The sequence below is a fragment of the Ranitomeya variabilis genome, chromosome 2, assembly GCF_051348905.1.
Source record: "Ranitomeya variabilis isolate aRanVar5 chromosome 2, aRanVar5.hap1, whole genome shotgun sequence".
Lineage (NCBI taxonomy): Eukaryota > Metazoa > Chordata > Amphibia > Anura > Dendrobatidae > Ranitomeya > Ranitomeya variabilis.
Window position 1 is genome coordinate 144,165,931 of NC_135233.1, and position 25,591 is coordinate 144,191,521.

The following is a 25,591-nucleotide window of genomic DNA, read 5'->3' on the forward strand; positions in this document are numbered from 1 at the left end:
TCATCCCTATCCTGGTATGCATGACCTCCTCATCCCTATCCTGGTATGCATGGCCTCCTCATCCCTATCCTTGCATGCATGACCCCCTCCAGAAAAACATTTAAAAAAATAAACCATCCTACTTACCGTCCCTGCGCTCCCTAGCAGCGTCTTGTTTCAGTGCCACTGGCTGGGCGATCACGTGTGATCGCATGGGAGTGCAGAGAAGTGAATATTAATTTATCTTAAGTAGAGGGCACACGTGATTGCCCGGCCACTGCAGGAAGCTGGCAGCTGAGACTACTGTGCCTACTATTATAGATAAATATATCCAAAAGACCCCCCAAGATATTATATAGGCCACAGGATGTTTAGTTCAAAAAATACAAACTTTATTTTTCATCAATAAAATTATTACATCTCTTTAATATCCATTTTATAAAGTGCAAGATTACCTCCAATCCAAAAAACTGGTCACATGTGCTTGAAATTGATACTTAAAACAATCTGACCACCTGTTACACCGAAGCTTTCATTCAGTCCTTGAGGAGCCATAGTACCCAATCTATATATCCATCGGCTCTCAATTTGTGACAGAATTTGTTTCAAGTCGCCTTCCCGTATACCCATTGTAACAGAGTCTATTCCCCTCACCTTTAAACCTAGCGAACTACAGGCATGATATTTTTTAAAGTGTCTAGGTAGGGTTTTGAGGACTGTTTCATCCTCAATGGTTTTGGCTTTTTCAATATCTCTGCAATGTTCCCTTGTGCGTATTTTCAATTCATGGGTAGTCCGGCCGATATAGATTTTACCACAAGGGCAAGTTGCATGATATATCACTCCTCGGGTTGAGCATGTAATAAATTTCCTAATACTGTATTTTTTGGTGCCATCGAAATTTGTAAAGGTCTTAGTTTTAACAGTATTGGCACATGCTTTGCACAAGCCGCAAGGGAAGAAACCAGCATTGCTAACATTGGTGGATTTAGTATTGGGATTATAAAAGCTATGTACCAATGTATCCGCCAAATTCCTAGACCTTCTTGCTGTTATCTGGGGTCTTTTTGGGAGCACCTTTTTGAGAATTGGATCAGTAAGGAGTACACTCCAATGTTCATTAATGATTTCTCTAAACTTATGCCACTTATTGTGGTAAGTGGTGATCATCCTGATCTCATCCATATCACTTTTTTTGGGGACAGTATCTTGTTTAGTTCTCCCATATAATAGATCCGATCTGGTACATTGAGTTGCCCTCATATATCCATTCCTGATGTTTCTCTTACTGTACCCCCTTTTCTGAAAACGCTCAGCAAGATCTCTAGATTGGTCCAGGAAATCTTCCGGTCTTGAGCATATCCTTTTTGCTCTCAAAAACTGCCCTACCGGGATACCCCTTATAGTTGCCTGCGGGTGGGATGATGTTGCGTATAGAAAGGAATTTGTGGCAGTCGGTTTTCTATATAAATTGGTATAAAGATGTCCACTTTGATCTACTCCAATACTAAGATCTAAAAATTCAACCCTTCTGCCCGCTGTAAAGGTAAGTTTCACGTTGGCTGTGAGTTCAAATAGACCTACCTTCTTCTCATCAGTACACGCCCCCGGAAGAAGAGAAATCGAAACGCGCGTAGGGGTTCCTGGTTCACATGTGCCTGCACGGTAAATATATTTAGATAATTCTTATCATACTTGGTTATTTGTTCCCTTCTCTTCTAAAATGCACGGGATTAACTCGGCATAGGCTTCACCCCTGTGGAGAAAAACGCTAATTGGCATATAGCCCGACCTTATTTATCTCTCTACATATGGATGCTAATTAAGGCACCATTCTAACTAGGCTACTATAACCTTTTGGGCATTGCTATTTACCTATGCATAACGATACATTTTGGAATTGAAGTATTTTTACCTGGAGATATAGTAAAAACATCAATCTGTCAAAAAATGTCAGAAAAGAAATTTATGTAATATATGTAACAGGTGGTCAGATTGTTTTAAGTATCAATTTCAAGCACATGTGACCAGTTTTTTGGATTGGAGGTAATCTTGCACTTTATAAAATGGATATTAAAGAGATGTAATAATTTTATTGATGAAAAATAAAGTTTGTATTTTTTGAACTAAACATCCTGTGGCCTATATAATATCTTGGGGGGTCTTTTGGATATATTGAATTTCTGGATGTGTTCTTTTCTTTTTTGAATCTATATGGACTAACATGTATAAATATTATAGATAAATGAATATTCCCTGCCAGCTAAGTAAATATTAATTTCCTTTTAGCAGCGGGCACAGGCCTTAGCCACAGCAGCCGGCTCCTGCCTCCTGTGACCCCTTGCTGCTGCAGCTCCCTCTCAGTCTTCTGGGACCCTTACTCGAGTGTAAGACAAGGGGGGCTTTTTCAGTACATAAAAAATGTACTCGAGTACATACAGTAGTTATATCGTGCCTGCTCATTTAGTCATAGGGATGTGCTTTATTGGTTCAGTCATGGTTGTCGCCGCCCATGCAATTTCAATGTTCCCGCAGTTGCACCGACATCACTCAAATCTGATTTGAAAGTCCCGCGCTTGTGCAGTGTATCATGGAGCCACACTGTTTCGATTGGGGAGCTGTGCATGCGCCGTGACGAGTTCCACAATTGGATGGGTTTAAAAAAAATGTTCCTTTGTTGAGATAATCTTATAAATGTGCCACTGCTGTGCACTGTGTAATATTAAGGGCTCCTACTCACTTGTGCGAGACTCGGATGAGTCTCGCACGGCAATACCCCAGTGCTGCTGCCGGCACAGAGGAGCGGCGCGTGTGGCTGCATGTATTCCTATGTGGCTGCACGCTCCGATCTGAGTGCCGGGTGCAGAGCCGGGTTTTAAACATGCGAGACTCATTCGAGTTGCTCGCAAGTGAGTAGGAGTCCTAAATCTGGAAAATTCGTGGATACCATCCGCGCTGTAGCATAAATAAAGGTCCAGGTGAGTTGAACGGTGGTTCATTCTCAACGCGTTTCGAAGTCAACAAGACCTCTTCCTCAGGTGATGCTATAAGTGTACTACATAACTACATACTGTTTAACTAGATTTCCACATTCAAATCTGGCACCAAAGGAGAACCACATGTCAGACAGTGTCAAAGTTCATGAACCTGACACATGGTATAGCACATGACAATAACAGCTTAATCATGAGATTTGGTTTAAACAAAAAAACTGATGTTGTATGATTATAGTTGATTTCTTCTTCTGTATTAATATACCTACAAATGAAAACATATTATAATTAGTCTTGTTGACTTTGAAGCGCGTTGAGAATAAACCACCATTCTTCAACTCATTTAATGTTATGATTTGGTCACCAGTTTGACCTGTGGATCTGCAGCAGCTGTCAACTCTGCTGAGTCTCTATGCTCTAATGTAAAGATACATCAGGTGAGTGCGATCTGATTGTATATCCAGAAATCTCTATCGGATAAGACCCTATTCGCGCTCTTCTCTCCTACAGTATCCTTTAGTGTACTGTGTAATGGCCGTGTCTGACCGCGCAGGAATATGGCCTGATTATACCACAGCTCCTGGGCCGGGGAGGAAGAAAAATAATCAGCTGCAATCCTATGTCTGTATCCTCTTTTGCTTCCTCCCCGGCCTAGGAGCTGTGGTATGATCAGGCCATGTTTCTGCACGGTCAGAGACAGCCATTACACAGTACACAGAACGGGCACATTTATAAGATTATCTCAACACAGGGACATTTGTTTTAATCACAAACAATTGTGGAACTTATTAATATTCCAAGATCTATTAATTAAAATGTACTTTTGTTGGTGGGAAAAGAAATTAACAGCAAGTTCATTATACCACTAAATATTTGCAGACACTTTGTGTCATATTTTAATAAACATCTTATAATCATACAGGGCAGGATATTTTTTTTTTTTGGAAACCACTTACATTGGGTCCTCCGCCATGCATCTTCAAAGCCCTAATGGTAGCCACAAGCACGACTGCATTGGGAACCAAGCCAGAGGCTCTGCATTTAATGTTAAAAAACTTCTCCATGCCAATATCTGCACCAAAACCAGCTTCAGTCACTAGAAGTGAAAAAAAAAAAAGAAAAAAAATAGATTAGTGTACTGAGCCATTTGACAAACCATATTTTTAAATGAATGTATTTATTTATTTTTAACAAATCCCAGCTCTGCAGTCCTTCATTTCAGCATCGAAAAAGCATATTTAAAAGGGGCAGTCAAATCATGACAAGTTTTGCACTTAGACATGACGAGCGAACATGCTCGTGTGCTAAGTGACTTCGGTGTGCTCGGATAATGTTATTGACGGGGGAGGGCTAATATTAAAATTATAGGGGGGGTCTCATGGCCTCACAGGCCCTGAAGGAAAGTCTTGAATTTATTTAATACTACATTGTTTAATATGGGCTAAGGTAAGCTTTGGCTGTTTCTGCCAGAAGCAGTTTAATCTGGTTGGTAACAGCGTAGTTGGCGCTCAAATATGAGCTCCTTATTGGTTAATGCTGGTTTGGCGGGCTTTTTCCTGAGCTATAAAAAGCCCTGGAATTTGAATCTTACCTCAGTCGTCGGTGAGCCGAAGAAACCGAAGATACGGCGTGGAGGATGGAAGACCTTTTGCAACAGCTTCTCGCAAGAGCCGGCAAAGAAGATGGGGTAGAATGGCTGAGAAGCTGTTTAGCCACTAACCCCTTACCTGCACCTCCGGATACCGGTGCGAGTACTCCGGTACTGAGCCCTCAGGAACAGCCGCCGGTGCGGGAGGCGAGCATGGCGGTAATTCCGCCTAGCCGTTCGAGAAGGAAGACGCCACAGAGGTACTTATCGCCGCCCCTTCCGCTGCCATGTCCTAGTGGCCGCGCACCGGATGTTCGTAAGAGGCCACGCTGCCCGGCTGCCAATAAATCCCAGAGTCCGGCGCGAGACGCTCAGCGCCATTTTCAAGCGGCGCCATCCACATCAAACCAAACCGCCGGGAGGTCTCCTCCTGCGAGCAGCCGTAAAAGCGCTGCGGCAGCACCTTCTCGCCGGGTGTCGGCGGCTGCGCCAGCCCCTGTGTCTGGCATTCAACAGGCAGCGCCGACGATCAGCATCCAAACAGAAGACTCGGATGAAGATCAGACCTGTCCAGCGCCAGAAGATTCTCAGCTGCGTTCGCCTTCTGCGCAAGGCTTGAGCGCTGGCTGCCCAGAGGATCAGATGCAAAGAAGAGGAGCGTCCAAAAGGGGTGAGATAATCAATGTGCCCCTGTCTGTGCATCCCAACCAACTTAGAGATATGATTAAGAGCGTTTTGTCTGAGTCTTTGGGGGATTCTTTTAGTACTTATGCTATTCCTTTGCCACCCACTAATTCAGAGGGTATCCCAGCTCCACAGAACACATATAAGGAGGCTCTGACATGTGAACTTACACCTCTTGGATTCCATTTGAGCTCGGCGGTTAAGGAGCTCATTTGGAATAATAACTAAGTCGATTTATTCTCATTACTTCCCCGTAAAGACCATACATTCAGGTCTGACAAGGACACAAAACCTGAAGAATAGGGTTGAGCGAAACGGATTGGTCATTTTCATAAGTCGCCGACTTTTGGCAAAGTCGGCGTCTCATGAAACCTGACCCGATCCCTGTGTGGGGTCGGCCACGCGGTACGCGAACTTGGCGCCAAAGTCGCGTTTCGTATGACGCGTTTAGCGCCATTATTGCAGCCAATGAAGGAGCGGCAGAGTGATGACATAGGTGTCAGGGGGCGTGCACAACTAATCGCCATTTTTTTCGCTTGTATGTTGCAGCGATTTGGAAAGTGTAAAACCAGTGAGAGAGAGAGAGAGAGAGAGAGAGAGAGAGAGAGAGAGAGAGAGAGAGAGAGAGAGAGAGAGAGAGAGAGAGAGAGAGAATGAGAGAATAAAAAAACAAAAAAAAACCCCACAATTTCTTCACTGGGTTTCGTGTTTCGGCCGATCCCCGACCTTTCACGGTGGTCGGCCGATTTCACTCGACTCGACTTTTAAGGCAGTCGGGTTTTGCGAAACCCGACTCGACCCTAAAAAAATAAAGGTTGCTCAACCCTACTGAAGACGATCCTAAACGTGGCCCTTTGAAGTCCTTTAATAATTGGCTGCAGGCTTTCTGTATTTATGCAGCGGTTTTGGGGGAGAAGTCTCCCAATCTGTGTAGTAAGCTGTTTCAGCACATAGATATTATTTTGGAAGCCTTTCGCAATTTTGGAGGCACTGCGTAGCTCCACTACGACGAAGCGTTTAGGCAGAAATTAGCAGTCCACCCCAATATTTCTTGGGGCGTAAAAGACGTAGGTTTGTGGATTAACCTGATGCTTCCACAAAGACAGTATCCCAATAGACAACCAGCTTCTAGTTTAAAAAAAAAAAGGGGTCTGTTTCGCATTTAATGAGGCTTCGTGCAAATCGGGCAACTCATGCAGGTTTCGGCATGAGTGCTCCTTTTGTGGGAACCAGCACCCCGGGTCCAAGTGCTTCCGTAAACAAGCACCTCAAACAGCCTCCAGGGAGCCAATTTCAAAAAGCTCAGACCCCGGTGAGACTATCAGAAATGCTATGGTGGTTAAACATTTATCCAAACCAAGCAACCAGTAATCTACTATTTAACGGGTTCTGTTATGGTTTTGAAGTCCCCCAATTTAAAGGCCCGGGCTGCGCTGTAGTAAAAAATCTATCATCTCTACACTTGCATCACGAGGTGGCCAGGAAGAAGATCTTAGAAGAATTGAGCTTAGGCAGAATCGCGGGCCCCTTTTCTTCCCCCCCATTTGAGAATTTTCGGATTTCCCCCCTGGGGATCGTGCCAAAGAAGGAAATGGGCAGTTTCCGCATGATTCATCACTTATCATACCCTCCAGGTTCCTCGTTGAATGACGAAGTGGACAAATCCCTATGTTCAGTTTCTTACTCTTCTTTCGACTCTGCAATTGATCTGCTTAAAAAATTTGGAAGGTTCTCGTTAATGGCTAAATCGGACATCAAGTCTGCCTTCCGGTTGCTCCCTGTTCATTCCTCAGGCTTCAATTCCTTGGGTTTTCACTTTGATAATCAGTTTTTCTTTGATATGTGTTTACCCATGGGTTTTTCCCTATCCTGCTTTTACTTTGAAAGTTTTTCGACTTTTCTTCACTGGGTGGTAGAATCCAGCTCTCAGGACGCTGGAGTCCTACACTACTTAGACGATTTTCTGTTTGTCGGTCCTTTTTCCTCCAACTCTTGTCGGGATACTTTAAATTGCTTCATAGCCATCTGCGAGAAATTCGGGGTTCCCTTAGCTCACGAAAAAACCTACTTACCTATGAATGTAATCGAATTCCTGGGTATTACACTCGATTCAGTTAAAATGGAATGTAGGCTTCCGGAAGATAAAATTTCAAAATTGTACAATGCCTTGGATAAATTCTTGACCAAGAAGAAAACTCTAAAAGACATGCAATCCCTGCTGGGCCTATTAAACTTTGCTTTACGTGTGATCCCGATGGGTAGAATTTTTTCTAGACGACTTTACAACTCCACCATGGGGGTTTCGTCTCCAGAGTCACATATCAGAGTCTCAGCAGAATTGAAAGACGACGCCAGAATTTGGCGTGCATTTTTGGCGGGTTACAACGGAAAATCCTGTTGGCAATCGGATTTTGTGCTGGCAGATACCCTCAATTTTGCGTTTTCTTGTGATTCCAATATAGGTCTTGGTATCCTATTTTCCCCTCATTGGGTATCTCTCAAATGGCCCGAATTTTGGGTTAGTAACAATTTAGTCGGGAATTCTATGGTACTGGAACTTTTCTCGATTTATGTAGGCCTTTATTTGTGGGGTCACCTAATGAGGGATACTAGGATTATAATTTTGTCTAATAATGAAGGCGTGCTATTCGGTATTAACACACTTGCTTCAAAAAACCTTTGGGCCATGAAAATTCTGAGGCAATTAGTACTGTTATGCCTAAAATTAAATATCTGGTTGAAAGCGAAAGTCGGAAAAAATAGGCTAGAATCAATCTCGGATTCTCTGTGCTATCAACAATGGGAAATTTTTCGCCAACAGGTACCCACAGCAGACATGGATCCAACGCCGTGCCCGCAGGAGCTTTGGGACTTGACTTTGAGCTAATTACGCATTTTATTGAAAATTCGTTATCAGCGCGATCATGGGCTGACTACTCAGCCGCATGGCAACAGTGGATTAAATTTTGTGGGTTAAATAATTTTGATTATAGTCTCTCCAGTCCCATTCCCAGTTTGAGATTTGCCGAATTTCTTTGTAAAAAAGGGTTATGGTACTCAGCAGTCGCGAAATCCTTGGCGGGGGTGTCATTCTTTTTGAAATTGTTCGGGGAAGTTCCATTGACAGGTTTGTTCCCTATCAAACAGTTTTTGAAGGGGTTTAGACGAATCAATCTTAAACCGGACGATAGACGCCCGATTTCTCTCCCGCTGTTAGGAGACATTTGTTTATCCCTTCAGAGTGTTTGTTCTGATTCTTTTGAGTCATCGTTATTTTCTTCGGCATTTTCCTTGGCGTTTTTTGGAGCATTACGGGTCAGGGAAATAGTCTCGGCAAAGAAAGGCATTATATCGGGTTTATTGGTTTCAGATGTTACTGTTTTGGATTCTCACTTATTTCTATTTATAAGGAGATCCAAAACAGATCAGTTAGGTAGGGGTTTCAGATTGAAACTTGATGCGATGTTGGACAAAAATTTTTGCCCAGTCAAAAATGTCAAAAAGTGGTTGAGTGTCAGGCCTAGTATTTCAGGGCGGTTGTTCGTTCATTCGGATGGTAGTCCGGCAACCAATTTTCAGTTTAATGCAGTACTAAAAGAGTGCTTACGGGTTTTAAATAAAGATCATTTAAGAATTACCTCTCACTCTTTTCGAATAGGAGCGGCAACAGAGGCAGCTAGAGCTGGTTTGCAGGACTCTCAGATTATGCGGCTGGGAAGATGGGAATCGGGTAGATTCAGGCTGTATGTAAGGCATGAATTATATGATAATTAAGTTTGATTTTATTTCAGGTTCCAAGATTATATGGATCGTTGGACACTCATATGTGTTTTGGGCTCAGAAGAGAGCTAGGCTACGCTTTTATTCTGAGAACCTTTCTTTCAGCCAGGATACTGCTCAAGTTTTTTGGCATAGCGTAAGAGGGATGTCATGGTATAACCTTCCTGTGGAGTTTAAAAAATGTTTTTCTAAGTTTCCTTCTCCGGATTTGGTAATTTTTCACCTAGGAGGGAATGATCTCGGGAAAACCAAAACTCTGGAACTATTAGCTCTTTTTAGATCAGATCTCGTATATTTCAAACAGTCTTCTCCTTGTTCCTATTTTGTTTTTTCGGAGATCATTCCAAGGTTGCTATGGAACAGCGTCGAACTTGCTTTCATAGAGAAAATTCGAAAGAGGGTCAACCGAGCGATGTCAAAATTCCTTCCTATGATTAATGGCTTCTCTTTTAGGCACGAGGACTTAGAAGGATTTTTACCGGGCCTTTACAGGCATGATTTAGTTCAACTTTCAGATATAGGTTTGGACATTTTCAACCTAAACCTTCAGACGATGGTGGAAAAATGGCTGTGTTTTAGTGGAGGGGCCAGGTTTCTTTGAACCCTGGTGTGTGGAAAATCGCCCTTAGGGGTGGATTGGTTATGATAATGGTTTAAACTTCTGGTTAATTTAAGAGTTAAATTTTAAGATCAAAATGTATGTTATGGAAATTTTGAGTTATAGGGGGGGTCTCATGGCCTCACAGGCCCTGAAGGAAAGTCTTGAATTTATTTAATACTACTTTGTTTAATATGGGCTAAGGTAAGCTTTGGCTGTTTCTGCCAGAAGCAGTTTAATCTGGTTGGTAACAGCGTAGTTGGTGCTCAAATATGAGCTCCTTATTGGTTAATGCTGGTTTGGCGGGCTTTTTCCTGAGCTATAAAAATCCCTGGAATTTGAATCTTACCTCAGTCGTCGGTGAGCCGAAGAAACCGAAGATCCCGCCCACCCACCCTCTGTCTGGTGTTACCCTGTCGTGTTAATTTATTTTGTGAGGAAAATCGCCCTTAGGGGTGGATTGGTTATGATAATGGTTTAAACTTCTGGTTAATTTAAGAGTTCAATTTTAAGATCAAAATGTATGTTATGGAAATTTTGAGTAACTCTAAAATAAATGACACGGCCATTTTTTCCCACATACTGGTGTCGTGTGTAGTTTATTGTATGAATGGGCCTTGTGTGGCCATGGGTTTGAGTCCTCGTGGCGGCTTGTCTCGGAGCTGTTCAACAGCCGCCACAAATGCAGGGATTGCCGGCTTCTTAATCAATCCCTGCATGTGTTGCGCGACCACCGTGAGATATGCAGCCGCAAGGACATAAACATACTTTTCGAGCACACCGAAGACACATAGGCTAAAAATTATTCAGAGTGAGAGGTGGGGATAGCACATACCAAACTCAACTTATGAGTCAGATCAATGCAGGAAAGGTTTTCACAAATAAAATTGTTAAAATTATGACGTCTGGCTGTTATTAAAAAGCCACGGACAGCTCCAACAATGTCAAAGTGTGACGTTGAATGAAGGAAGGAAACAGGATACAGTTCTAAAGCTGCAAGGATGAAGGCAGCACACTGCATAGGAAACAAAGCGGAGGAAAAATGAGAAGAAAACAATGCAGGGAGCCAAACTATTCTACTTGGAAACCGGCCTAAGATCATATACACACACCACACTCACTGCTATATTATTTCCTCTTTCCCAATTCAAGTGCCAAGGAAAATATCAACAAATGTGGCCCCGTGGGACAGCTGAGGGTTCACTATAGTGTTACTTCACTGAGTACTAGATCAAGGAAACCATTAAAAAGGGCCATCATAAAAACGATTACATGAAAAGGCTTAAACAATCACCGTGCTGACGGGAGTTTACACAGGACACCAAGTAAACCAGCTGTACAAAACTGTTACGGACTGCTGTGCCATCCCCTCAATGACTGGGAGCAAACAGCAACATTTGTCATGAAATCTCTCAACAAGAAGTACTAAGCCTATGCCATGTATTTGCAAGAAGGGTTGATAGAACCCATGACCATTTGTCCTATTAGGAGCATAGAGACTATAAATTGAGGTCACCCTCTCTGAACCCCACTATGTTAGCCAGATGGACCACCACTAAACAGCAGTTCCCACTCTGGAGGGCAAGATGTAGCTCGCTATTACACAGATGTCCATTCATTCAGATGGGTGCTGTCATCAGATGTTCAACTGTAGCTGGTGGGTAGTCAGTCTGATTTGCTCCCTGTAGTAAAGTTATTAGAACCCCTTTAGTAGCACCAACCTGCTGAGAGGCGGGCAGGAAAGCCCTGCATGTTAATCATGTTAGTCATGTTAGTCACAGAAAAGTATAGGGAAATGATCGAAAAAAATATATATATATGTTTTGGGGTGTTGTGTAATACCTGTAAATATAAGCAATTTTGTAATTTACTGCTTTTTAATATTGTCAGCTGTTCTTGATATAAACACTTGTTTACATCTTGTTGCCTTGGAGACCGACCACTGCTGCTATTGTAGGAGGTGGTGGGGACCCTCGATTGCCTTCCCTCTCCTGAATGTCAAGTAACCAGGTCATGTTTGGCTTCCTAATGCTTTATGAATATAATATACGGTTTTCTCATGTTCTTGTATTGTGTTACGTGCGGTATCATAATGTGATGTACTCTTAATGTCTTGTTACTGTAAATTTGTACTTAGTTCAGGGACAAAAGAGTTAAGCAGCTGGGAGGAGTTAAGGGTGTGACAGGGCACAGCCACAGGGGTATAGGGGAAGCATTTCCTGAATGGGTAACAGAAGCCTGGGCAGCTTTGCCCAGGGCAGGACGTGTGCCTCAGTGAGCACAGAGTTCCCCGGTCATGGGGGATACAGTTGCCCCAGACTGGAGCGCAGTGGGAACAGGCGTCGGCTCAACGTGATCGTCCCCAGGCAGAATACGGGCCCGAGACCAGGATGGGAGCTGATGAGCAGATGGGACCTGAATGGTCAGTAGAGAAGGCAGGGAAAGCATAAGAAGTGCTGACCTCTATGAACTGTACCCCTGGATGTGATGGGCACCTTGCCACTTAGTAAAGTTTAATCGTTGGAACAAAGATTGTGACTCTGTGGTGCTTCATGGGATTAGGATTCCGGATGACACAGTGAGTACAAATCTCTTCATGTGCAAGGGGCCGAGGTGCTCACTGACTGTTGCCTGGTGGACTCGCTCACAACTACCACACCGTGCCACCATGTTACACTATAACAGCATAACACGCCGAGAGCTTCCATGTTCTTTTCTACTGAACTTGTGAGCACCTTTTAAAAGTTGCAAATATGACACGTAAAAAAATCCATCAAAATTCTGTACACGGCTGGGATTTCACCAACATTAGGTCAACTGCAGAGCAAAAGACGAGGTGAAATTCATGATCACAAATCATTGTGGGACACATTTGCTTGCCTTGCTCCAATAATTAGCACCAGGACACAGGGCTCAAGTGTGTGAACAATGCAAGGGGAAATGGAAAGTGCGCACTGATCGCTCCACTTCTCTGCCTGTAAACAAAAGTGTCCCCGTCCAGCTGGACATTTGCAAAGTCAGGAAAGAAAGCTTAGAAACCTGCGGAAGATAGTGAACTCTGAAGCAATTCATTTCCAGAAGGAGATAATGTGACGGTCATCATAAGCACCAAGTTGTTTGCTGGAATGTCAGTTTAAAATTTAGACATGGGTCAGACAAAACTTTTCTGGGACTTAAAGGGTTGACACCCACCATAGCGATAAGCAGATTGCTGCGTGGCTAGAGTATCTAGCTGGTTGCAGTGCCCACTACAGATCAAATGTAGTATTACACTGGATGCCTGCTCTTGTAGTAAGTGGGCAGCCCAAGCCCACCAGAGTGAGAACTGGCTGCTTGGTAGTGAAAACAGAAAATAACTGCTGAAAATATTATATATAAAAAGGATAATTCAAACAAAGATCCAATAAAGCAAGGGGATGAATACAAATAAGAATAAACTTTATTCAATAACAATATCAAAAAAGGACTTTCACTTTCTTGATCCATACCTTTTTCGGCATCGTTGTTCAGGCTCAAGGGGTTGTCCCAATTGGCCATGTGGACATTTTTGTAGGTTTAATTGGTAGTGTAGCCCCAGCCCAACCTTGGTCTCTTCTGTTGAGGTGTTAGGATGGGGTTTTCATTTGACTTATCTACATGTAATTTTGATTTTCATTTATTTTGGTGTACTTTAATATTTAAGACATTTTTGCATTGAGTTTTTTTTATTCAGGTGATCTGAAGTCTTTCTGTCACTACTCATGTTTCCCTTTTAGAACCTTCCATTTTGTTACCAAATTTTACAATTGAGCAGGAACAAAACATTTTTTGCCACACGGTGTTGCAGCTGCATCTTGAGAGTGTTTTAGAGTGCCGTCTCATAAAAAACCCTGAAGAAGCAATTTAATCAGGTTTTATTTATGCAGTTTTTGAAGGCAAACGTTAATGTGACAGTACATGTACAGACAGCCTTAACCATTTACATTCAATGCTGCACACATAACTGCAACGTGAAATAATGCCAAATTATATGATCAGCCCAGCAATTGGTGGCAAACAACAAGTGATATGGGCTAACATGTACAATAATCTGCGTCTGGCCCATAGTCCTGAACAGCTCATTTACCGTATTTTTCGGATTAGAAGACTACCGGACGATAAGACGCGCAGCAAGTTTAGAGGACTAAAATAGGAAAAAAATATTTTTTAACCCATCCTCAGGATAAGGCATGTCGTCAGGGGTCACAGGAGCAGGTTGTTGTGGATCATCGGCTAGCAGGAGGAGGTGTACTGGCAGTGCAAGGCAGGAGCGGAGTCCCCACTGCACACACAGATCTCCCGGCACTCTTCAGTAAAACTGCGACGGAGGCGGCATATGAACAGCTTGAGATCTTGGCTCAATGATGAGATCTAAATCTGCACATGCGCCAACAAGCACCATATTCCTGAAGCCTACTCTGAGGTCAATGTGTGCAGCGGGAACTCCACTCCTGCCTTGCACTGCCAGGACACCCCCACCTCCTAGTCCAGGGTCCACAGCATCACCCCACTCCTGCCGCCGCCGGCTTCATACAGGGGTGAACCTGCTCAACCAATGCCACCCTCCCCAGTAAGCTACATTCGGACTATAAAACTCACCCCCATTTTCCTCCCAAATCTCGGGAAAAAAGGGAGTCTTATAGTCTAAAAAATACGAAATATAAGAAAAACGTGATTTCTCTGGAATAAAAGAGCTTTCACATTACATTGTGTGTCCCCATCCCCCACAAAACAGGATCCGGATGTATGCACCGACTGGGCCATAGACTAACGGTGCTCTGCCGTACACTTGCAATTTTGAGACTGGCCACTGGGGCTATCTTAGACACTAACTTCCTATTTTCAGGGAGTGTTTTCAGCAAGGTTCCATCCATATTATCAATAGAAGCAGGATGGGTAATACCTCTATATACAGCTGATCCAGGATCCACTACTCACAATAGACGATGTGGCAGCGGACCCTTCTCCACCTCCCTTCACAGTGATCCTTGCACACACTTATCAGATGCTTCAAAACAAAAGATTGGGTTTTGGTCTGTTCATTACGGCTAATGTATATGCGGATTTCCTAAAACAGGAAGTTAGATTCTAAAAAAGCCGAGTGGTCAGTTTGAAAATTGCAAGATATCTAATATTTTTTTATACACAAAAATCTGATTTAAACAATAGGAAACTTTAGGATGACATTCCAATTCTTACACATATGCCAGCTCCTTAAAAAGTCTTCAAACAGGCAGTAAAAATTCCTTGTGAAGTGAATACCTAGCATACTTACAAGAAGCTACGAAGACACATGGTGGGGTAGCGCTATAAAATCAGATGATGTGACTTTGCGTGTTGAACCTGCTTTCTTACACATAATACAGTGAACGTGATAAGAACCAGAAACATGGCCACAAAGGCTGATGTCAAAGCTTGACTTTTGTTTTCAGTAGACTTAAGGGGCGGTCATCTGGTGTCTGTCATACTAAAACATGGCAATGCAGATGGGCAGACGCCCAATGTAAAGTCTGGATATATGAAATACAGTTTACGCTGCCTGTACATACCAGACATGCCACTTACTGGATTTAAAACTACAATATTTGACAAAGGAAAAAATGGAAGGGTTTGTTAAGGAATTTATTTATTCACACATTCTTCTTTCGGCTGAGGAGCCATTTGCATACTTCCGATGGTATCACTTACATGTGAACCTGGCAAATTGTCAAGGTTTAAAAAGGTGGCCACTAAAATGGCTATCGAAAGCACTTCTGAAAAAAGCCTGTGGCCAAATTCTTTATAGAAAATTTGTCGAATTGCAACATGTCCAAATATTTCTTTCAACAACATAGGTCAATGGGAGAGATAATAATAATAATAATAATAATCTTTATTTATATAGCGCCAACATATTCCGCAGCGCTTTACAGTTTAACAGTTTCAAACACAACAGTCATAGGTAACAACGTTAACAATACAGTAATAAAGCAAAAATAAGACAAAATAAGACGACCCTGTTCGTGAGAGCTTACAATCTACAATGAGGTGGGGAGATACAAAGTACAGGTGTGTATTTACAATGGTGTATTTACAATGATGGTCCAGCCATCTTCAGGGAGTGGGGGGTAGATGGAGATAGTGAATGGGCTACACACACACAAAAACATAAAATGAGTTTGATTAGGGAACGTGATAGGCCGCTCTGAACAAATGTGTTTTGAGCGAGCGCCTAAAACTATGCAAGTTGTGGATGGTCCTAATGTCTTGGGGTAGAGCATTCCAGAGGATTGGCGCAGCATGGGAGAAGTCTTGGAGTCGGGAGTGGGAGGTACGGATTAGTGCAGAGGTTAGTCGAAAGTCATTTGCAGAGCGCAGAGGTCGGTTAGGCCGATAGACAGAAATGAGGGAGGAGATGTAAGGGGGTGCCGCACTATGGAGAGCTTTGTGGCTGAGAACAAGTACTTTGAATTGTATCCTGTAATGAATGGGCAGCCAGTGTAACGACTGGCGAAGAGCGGACACGTCCGAGTAACGATTAGCCAGATGGACGACCCTGGCTGCTGCATTAAGGATGGACTGGAGAGGGGAAAGTCGAGTGAGGGGGAGGCCAATTAATAGAGCGTTACAGTAGTCCAGACGGGAGTGGATTAGGGCGACAGTGAGGGTTTTTGTTGTCTCCATGGTGAGAAAAGGGCGGATTCTAGAGATGTTCTTTAGGTGTAAGCGGCACGAGCGGGCAAGACATTGTATGTGGGAGGTGAAGGAGAGATTGGAGTCAAACATAACACCCAGACAGCGTGCCTGCTGCTGGGGTGTTATGATGGTGCCACCGACAGAGAGGGAAATGTCAGATTTAGGGAGGTTAGTAGAAGGCGGGAGCAGAAGAAGTTCAGTTTTGGAGAGGTTGGGTTTCAGATAGAGAGCGGACATGATGTTGGAGACTGCAGACAGTCAGTCAGTGGCGTTCTGTAGTACAGCGGGGGTAAGGTCAGGAGATGACGTGTATAGTTGTGTGTCATCAGCATAAAGATGGTACTGAAAACCAAATCTGCTGATGGTCTGTCCAATTGGGGCCGTGTAGAGGGAGAAGAGAAGGGGGCCAAGGACTGAGCCCTGAGGTACCCCGACAGTGAGAGGAAGAGGAGATTAAGTGGAGCCAGAGAACAGAACACTGAAGGAGCGTTCAGAAAGATAGGAGGAGAACCAGGAGAGAGCAGTGTCCTTAATGCCTAGTGACTGGAGCCTAGAGAGTAGGAGAGGGTGGTCAACAGTGTCGAAAGCTGCAGAAAGATCGAGGAGAATGAGCAGAGAGTGGTCACCGTTACATTTTGCTGTCAGAAGGTCATTGGTCACCTTGATGAGTGCAGTTTCTGTCGAATGTAGGGCGCGGAAACCAGACTGTTTAGGGTCTAGAAGGGAATGGGTGGAGAGGTAACGGGTAAGGCAGGAGTAGACTAGGCGCTCCAGGAGTTTTGAGATGAAGGGGAGATTGGAGACTGGTCTGTAGTTGTTTGTGCATGATGGGTCAAGGGTGGGTTTTTTTAGTAATGGAGTAATGATAGAGTGTTTGAAGGAGGAGGGAAAAATGCCAGAGGTAAGGGAGAGATTAAAAATTGTAGTTAGGTGAGTTGTGACGACTGGAGAGAGAGACTGGAGGAGGTGTGAGGGAATGGGGTCGGTGGCGCATGTAGTCGGACGAGAAGAGGAGCTTGGAGACTTCTTCTTCTGTGATGGGATCGAATGTGGAGAGTGAGCCAGGGGAGATGCAAGGAGGGATGGGAGTCACTGCACTAGGTGTCTGGGAGCGGATTTCCTGACGGATATTGTCTATTTTCTCTATAAAGAGGGAGGCCAGGTCATCAGCACAAATGTCTGTGATAGGGGCTTGTGCTTTTGGCCTGAGGAGAGAGTGAAAGGTGTTAAAAATAATCGAGATGCCCACTCCACCCACAAAATAATTAGCCAGTGAAAGTTACAGGTTTGGCTGACATATGTGAAGATTTCAGGAGTAAAGCTGGACATGTACATTACTAATAACTTGGGAATTCACCAACTAGTTAATTATTTCGCAAGAAAATCACATTTTATCCTCGATCTTAGCGGACAAGGTTTTGGTTAGCCATGTGAGAAGACCTCAGTGGATCACATTTAATTAAGATTACAGTGAAAGTAAAGGCTTATACATAGACAAATATTGGCCAAACCAGGTATTGGCGGGACTTGGTCCACAGTAATGTGTATGGGGGCCTCCTGTCCACTCCGCCCACCCCAACAGATGTTGGGGAAGTGGAGAACTCAGCATGTCCCATTTCAGGCTACCAACCTTTTAGCCTCAGCTAAACAAGTCGCCACCACTGGAGTCTGGCAGCAGCTCTATTGTAGAGGAGACATGAGAGCTATGTACAGCGAGCACTCCTGTGTATGCAGGAGTTGGGAGACATCACCGCCAGCCAAACCACTGTCCAGTCGACAGCCATCTACTGATTATGGATAACGCCTACAGTTAAAAAACAAAATGATTCATCCCCCCATTTGCAAAATAGGTCTATTTGCTAAATTTGCAAAGTTTCTGATCTTAGTAATAAAACCAGAACAATTTAAATGGCTCAACACAAATATAACAAGTAGTTTCTCCAAATTCAACTCAAAATATTTCTTTTTAACAACTACTTAAAGGGGTTGCTCACTACTAGAACAACCCCCTCTCGAGCTAAATGTTTGGCCCTGATAAAATAAAGCTTATACTCACCTCCCTTACTGGTGCAGTGCCACAGGTGTCTGCAATTCCGTTCCCGGAGATCTTGTGTGGTTATAACATGAGATCCAGGCGCCCAATCAGCTGTGGCGTCACTGTCTCCTCCTTTGTACGTATTTAACACAAAGAGGAAGTCAGATAAAATTTAAAGGGGCTGTCCAGGACTTTCACATTGATGGCCTATCCTTAGCACAGCACAGGTCATCAATATCTGATGGGTAAGTGGGGGTGTGACATCCAGCTTAGTCAAGATCATCGTGTCTGCAGCCAAGTACTGGATATCTGCCCCTTATTGATTAGAACAGGAGGCAGACATGCAACAACCAGTCATGGCCACAATATAGTTGATGGAGATGTGCAATTTTGCCACTGAACACTTTTGCCGGCACAGGTAAGAGCCGATTCGCGAAGATGCTGGATGTTGCACCGCTACTGATCAAATATTGCTATCCTTTGGATAAATCATCAATGTAACAGTCTCAGATAGCTCTGTTAGAATTAACTGACTACACTACCTGGATGTGGCAGAAGGAGGGAGGCTGCCATGAGATACCCGAATAGACATGGAGTTATTTTGCAGTCACAGGAGGGATTTATCCAAGACCTTAACTGACCCCACAGGTCAAGGAAAGTCTGCACAGATATGATCAAAACCATATAAATATGCCACAGAAGTTTTGGGAAGTTGTGTAGCGGTGAAACAAAAATGGAACTGGCCAGGCCTACTGATCACAGGTATGTCTAGAAGGGACAGAAGGAAGCATATCCTAAAAATGAACAATGTAAGAAGCATGCTCTCGATCTCTGGGTGATTGACGGGAAAGGGGCAGCTGCTCACTACTCAAGAACTCTGATCTCCCATCCAAAACAGAAGATAAAATCAATGATTTGTAGAGCTCACTTTGTATTTTATTTCATTTGACTCCAGCAAAAATTCAACAGATCATATTCCCAATATTTCGATCCTCGGGTCTTTGCTAGGTCACCTAAGCAAGCAGCATAGTACCACATATTCCCACTGGCCTCTACAGGCGCCTACAAGGTTTCCTTATTTTTGGAATCGCAGCAATAAGACTCACTGACACTTTTTGATATAAAAGAAAGTCAAATTTAGTGAAAAGAGAAAAACATGAAGCTTAGCGGAGAAAGGTTGGTAACAATATCCAGATGGTCACAGCGTGGGGAGAAAGGAAACCTCATGACGCGTCTGAAGCTTCACGCTACTGGTATCATTAGTTGTAGCAGGATGACCACAGATAACTGTTATATGTATGAATAATGAAACCTGACTTACATTATTTAAGGCTGCTGACACATTCTCACACAAATTTCTGTTAACTGCATGAACCTAGGGAAACCGTGCAAAATAAACCTCATCCATATTTCTATTTTAAAAAATAAAATCAATATTTCTTCTGGAGTTCAATTATGACATATGCAAGTAGGGCATTCCAAATTCCGGAGTGTGCTTGGATAGGGTCCAACCCTGCAATATATACAGAAAAGAATCCGGCACTCCAAAATCAAAGGACAAAATCTTGAATTTATTATGTACAATACAGACAGTCCAGTTGCACTTTTGCTGCGTTTTTTTTTCTGCAGGCAAAACCTGCTCTCTTGGCAGTAGAGAACCTGTATACAAAAAGCAGATTTTGCTGCGTTTTTATTGTCTCTTTCTGAGGTTTCTAACACCAAAAAGTGAAACGTATGTTTTTGCACTTACTCATTTCTTTCTACGGGTGAAAAAACGCTGCAAAAACACAGAAAGAAGTGACATATCGCAGTTTGCAAAATCAAAGCAGTTTTTCAATTCCGTTGGGGAAAAAAAAAAGTAAAATAGTGTGTGCGCATGAGATTTCTGATATATCATAGCTTTTGCTGGTACTGTAAAAGCAGAGTAAAATTTGCATAAAAAATGCAGCAAAAACGCAACGTGTTAACATAGCCTAAGTGAAGCGCTCTACTTACAGCAATGCTGTTGCATATCTGCTGCGCTTTTCATTACAGTTAACCCCTCTTACTCCAGCCACCCTGTGAATGTTTGAGAAAGGTCCGACTGACCGAAACGTCACATATATGCACAATGCTGGACTGTTTGGATTGTACATAATAAATTCAAGGTTTTTTTTCTTTGATTTTGGAGCGCTGGATTCTTTTCTGTGTCAAATATTACATGCAAGCAGAACAACGGGAGCTATTGCGACATGTCTGCTTTATAAAAAACGCCCCCATAAAGAATTGAAAGGTAGCTTTAACTTCGTGAAAAATGGAAAATTGTAGCATTTCCAACAGTCCATGGCTATTTTCTGTTATTTCCAATTACTATACATTGGAGGACTGCACAAAACCCAAAGAAAAACAGAACACAGAGACATAAAAACGTCTGTCCATTAATCCGGCAACTGTTAAGCCCCCGTCTCACTAAGCGAGATCGCTAGCGAGATCGCTGCTGAGTCACAAGTTTGGTGACGCAACAGCGACCTCCGTAGCGATCTCGCTATGTGTGACATGTAGCAGCGACCAGGCCCCTGCTGTGAGATCGCTGGTCGTGTCGGAATGGCCTGGACCTTTTTCTGATCGTTGAGGTCCCGCTGGGTAGCACACATCGCTGTGTTTGACACCTTACTAACGACCTCGTTGACGACTCAGACACTGAATCCTCATAATAGCTCCCATGTGACATCGTTGTACAGGTCGCTACAGGTCGCTGGTGAGATGTCAAACAGTGAGATCGCAGCTGCGATCGTTAGTAAGATCTCACTGTTTGACATCTCACCAGCGACCACATAGCGACGCAGCAACGATCCCTGACAGGTCGTATCGTTGTCGGGATCGCTTTAGCGTCGCTAAGTGAGACGGGGCCTTTAGAAATGGTTAATGGAGGTGTCAGCTATATGAAGTCTGATAATGAAAGGTCATTTGCCTACAAAGATTATTGCACAGTCTGCACGAACATACATTTCACTTACGGTAAGTAAATAGGATTTTACAATTCCAATTGAAGAAGGTAGGGAAAAAATAAATAAAGAGCAGGGTTTTCCTGCAGCTTTTTTTTTTTTCTTAATTTTGCTTTATTTAATCTCAAATGCAAACAGCAAGTTTTCTTCCGATTGTGTTGGGATCTCTACCATGGGGATTTGGTGTTTTTAGTAAGGCTGGAATCATACTTACCTATGCATAGTTATTTTTTCTTCAGAATTGTAGTTTGTGTCTAGTGACGAAGTCGTCAGTAATAAATGCAGATTTTCTGCTAAAGGTAAACACACAGATTGTCTACATTACACAACAAATCCTATGAATATGTTCACAAATCGAAAAATGAATATCATGGTAGCGCAGGGAGCTCTATACCTTAACCACCACTCCTCTCTTCCCTCGGTTTTTACTTTGGTCCCATGTCTTTCCCATTGATTGCCATTTTCACTTTTTCCAGTATCGCCTTATAGTTGAGTGGTAATGAATACCCTGAAAAGTTCCTGGACCTCATAACAGCTAATATGGCTTCTGCCCCTTACAGAATCATGTTTGCTCGAAATACTAAAAACGGATATAGGCCATCAGCACATTGGGGTTGTTATCAGCCCCTTCACACTTTGTTTTTTTCTAAAAGAATCTGACACCAAGATTTTGCCACCTAATTTGAGAGCATCATAATGTAGAGGCAAAGACCCTGATTCCAGTGATGTATCACTTACGAGGCTGCTTAATGTAGTTTTGATAAAATCACTGTTTTATCAGCAGTAGGTTATAGCTAAAGTACTAGTAAACCTGCTGCCATGTAATCCTCCATATTCAGGAGCGCTGTATAACCCCACTACTGATTGGCAGCTTTCTGTGTACACTGCATACAAGGAAAGCTGCCAACCAGTGGTGTGAATGGGGTTATACAGAGCTCAGCATTTGGAGAACTGGAATATCTCCGACAGGTAGCCAAGTGACATCACTGGAGTTAGGATCTCTGCCCCTACATCATGCTGCTTCAGAGGCAGTAGTAAAGACCTGCTGACAGATTCTCTTTAAAGGCACAATGATCTGTTCATTCAGCGGTGCTTAATACAGCAGTTCAGCCCCATTTTAGACCCCTGAAGAATGAACATCTACAAAATCTGGTCCCAAATAGTGACTTCTGCGCTATACTGTGAACTTTGACTGACTCTCTTTGTATATGTAATAATATCCAAGCAAGACCATACTTGCTTTAGATAAAAATCACATTTATATCTTGCAAATAAATTCCACATGTTTGGTAAAATAACCATCATTTGAGAACAGCAATACTGATAAAATAACACGGAAATAATAGCCATTTGAGCAGAGTGAATAAATAAAAAGGCTAATTTCCTGTAAAAAAAAAAAAAATAAAAAATAATAAAATGTATGCCAACCCATGTATCTGATGGACACAAAGTTCAGTCCACTCACACAAAAAACCCACAACAAGCAAGAACATGTAAGCAATCGTCCATACACATACCATATACCTAAGTTTATAGGTAAGCAAATGGTTTCATGTGATTCCGTGCGTTGAAAGTAATTTGGTTGCTTAAGAAAACCAGTGGAGACCCTAAATCAGGGGTGGGGGATCTTTTTTCTGCCAAGTGTAATTTGGATATTTACATCATCCTTCGGGGACTGTACAAATTGTGTTCTTACTCTGCCCACAAAGTACGGCCTGATGATGTCACTGGTGTTAGGACTAGAGATGGGAGAACCTGAACATCTACAGTGCGGGTACGGATCCCGAACATGGACTTCACCAGGAGGTCCGTGTTACTGTTCGCATTCGGCACCCTGAACATTGGGTGTTTCTCGCGCTGTCATGTGCATGACAGCATGGCAAAAATGCCTATGATCGGTGGTAAAATCATTACGGCCGGTCAAACAGTATTGATGACAGCATAAGTGGAGGTAAAAAGCTGTCAGCTTTAGCAAGGCTGGTTATCAAGAATAGAGGGGTACTCATTCAGTTTTTAATTATTTAAATAATTAAAAAAAAATGGTCTGGGGTCCCCATTTTTTAGAACCAGCCAAGCTAAAGCAGACAGTGGGGGGTTGGTATTGTCAGGCTGGTAAGGAGCCATGGATATTGACCCCCCCCCAGCCTAAAAATAGCATCCCACAGCCACTCCAGAAAAGACAAATCTATTAGATGAGCCAATCCTGGCGCTTTGCCTGGCTCTTCCCACTTGCCCTGTGGTTGTAGCAAGTGGGGTTCATATTTGTATTGTCCGGTGACATCAAGCCCATGGCTTAGTAATGGAGAGGTGTCCTATAAAACGAACACATAAAATACACGTTAAAAAAAGTTGCGAAATTATAAGTAGGCGCAAATTAATAACATGTGAAAAACACCAAAAACTAGACAAAACAAGGTGAAAATGCAATAACGAATCACTTCATGGTCTGCAGAGTTAGAACAGTTTGGAAACTAAAACATTATGGATAAAGACCACCACCTGACATCTAGAATGCCCTAGTGGCCATGTGATTCAGATCCCTCACACCATGTTCCCAGAACTAATGGAAACCTCAGGAAAAGTGAACTTAAGCTTATGGACATATTCAAGACTTTTTAAAAGTAGTAGAAATTTTGAAAACAGAATTGTATTGTTGCGATAGTGATAGACAGCAGAATAAAAACAGGAATAAAGAAATGTAAAATGTAGGAAATCCCTACGTGTGGAAGATTTCCTGCACTGATGTTTGAAGAAGTGGATGCCTACGTAAAGAACCAAGTAGTTTGGCGCCTAGCCAGACGTCATTGGTCATGGTATATGCAGACATTAGCTAGACTGAACTCGGGGTGAGCTGATGTCCATATTGAACATGGAGACTTTCTATGGTACGTTCACATGGTGTTTTTGCTGTTTTCTTGGGGATGGAAGCCTTTTTTTTTTGCTGAATGAACTTGAGCACAGCAGCATTTCTGAACGTCAATTCTTTCAGCATTATTTTTTTACTCATTGAAAGTAATGAGAAACTGAAAAAACACCGTAAAACATAGCATTACATTTGTCCTGCGTTTTTGCAGCTTGTGAACAATACTAAATTTGTTGACATCTGCAGTAGACAAATCTCATGTAATCTGCATGAAAGGAGGCAAAAAAAAAAACAAAAAAAAATGCAGCCATTTGCTTTGTTTTTACTGTCAAGTGTGAAGGTTTAGAATGCAGAAAAAAAAACGCAATGTGTGAACAAACCATTAAAAGAGGGTTGTCAGGGACTTTAACTTTCTTTACTATGGGCCTACAAACCAACAGACCGGTAGTTGCTAAACCACCCGCCAGGTCTCCCCGGGGCAGATCTTTGGCAGCACAGTGCGTGGTCACAGACAACTCTTCCCAGCGATTCTGTGGCTTCTGCTGACAACATGTTGTCAGTGCAGCAACTTCTCTTCCGCTCTGCTTTGTTGATAGGGTTAACTGCCATGTCATGCTGACAGATAGGCAGAGAAGAGACAGCTGTCAACCAGCATGATGCAGTCAGTCGCGCCCTGTCGACAGAGCAGCCCGGAAGAAGCAGCTGCTCCGTTGACGTAAGCAGCAGAATCGCCGGCTAGAGTAGTCAGTGACTAGACTGAGCCAGTGCTGGGTAGAACAGACAGGTAGTATTTCAGGTGGCCCCATCAAGAGCGTCAACCCAAGAAGCTCAGGTCCTCAAATGTAGTCAAATTGTTAATTGTAAGACCCATGTTGGATGGTAGTGAAAGAGTCAATGATGCATACTGGTGGTCCAGTGGGTATTCACCTCTTTAGGTTCTAGAGTTGTTCTGGCTGTGATAGGAGGCTGAACACTGAATCAGATGTAAAACACTGAGAAGCACAGAATTGGGAATGGGATAGTGACCACCGAGTACTTCCAACTGGATGGTCAAACAGTTATATTATTGAGCAGAGCGGTTCATGAGTGCAATATATGAAAAGCTTTGGGAGTCTGCACTGGACCAGACCTTCCCAAAGACGACATTCATGCTGCCAAGCATCTACAGCAGATGCAGTGCAAATGGTAGTCGGAAAGGTGCATTTAGGGAAAAAAAAATAGTTCCAGGTACTTGGAAACCCCACATCTGAGAATCTTCTGCTTTAACATAAAGCTACATAGTGACACTAATGGTGCTGAGCAGTAGGGGTCAAGATGGGATTGGTCAGAGCACGCAGCATAGCTTTGCATCTCCAAATCAGGGGTCTGCCCAAATCAGCAAAAAGTACCATTTA

General features: G+C 43.0%; 1 protein-coding gene across 2 annotated transcripts in view; it reads right to left on the reverse strand.

Moving 5' to 3' along the window:
- Positions 1 to 25,591, reverse strand: part of MTHFD1L (methylenetetrahydrofolate dehydrogenase (NADP+ dependent) 1 like) — a 310,972-nt gene that overhangs the window by 107,725 nt on the left and 177,656 nt on the right. For both annotated transcript variants that reach the window (XM_077283047.1, XM_077283048.1), the window contains one exon: positions 3,929 to 4,068. In XM_077283047.1, coding sequence (XP_077139162.1) covers positions 3,929 to 4,068 — 140 coding nt within the window. The remainder of the gene's footprint in view (positions 1 to 3,928; positions 4,069 to 25,591) is intronic.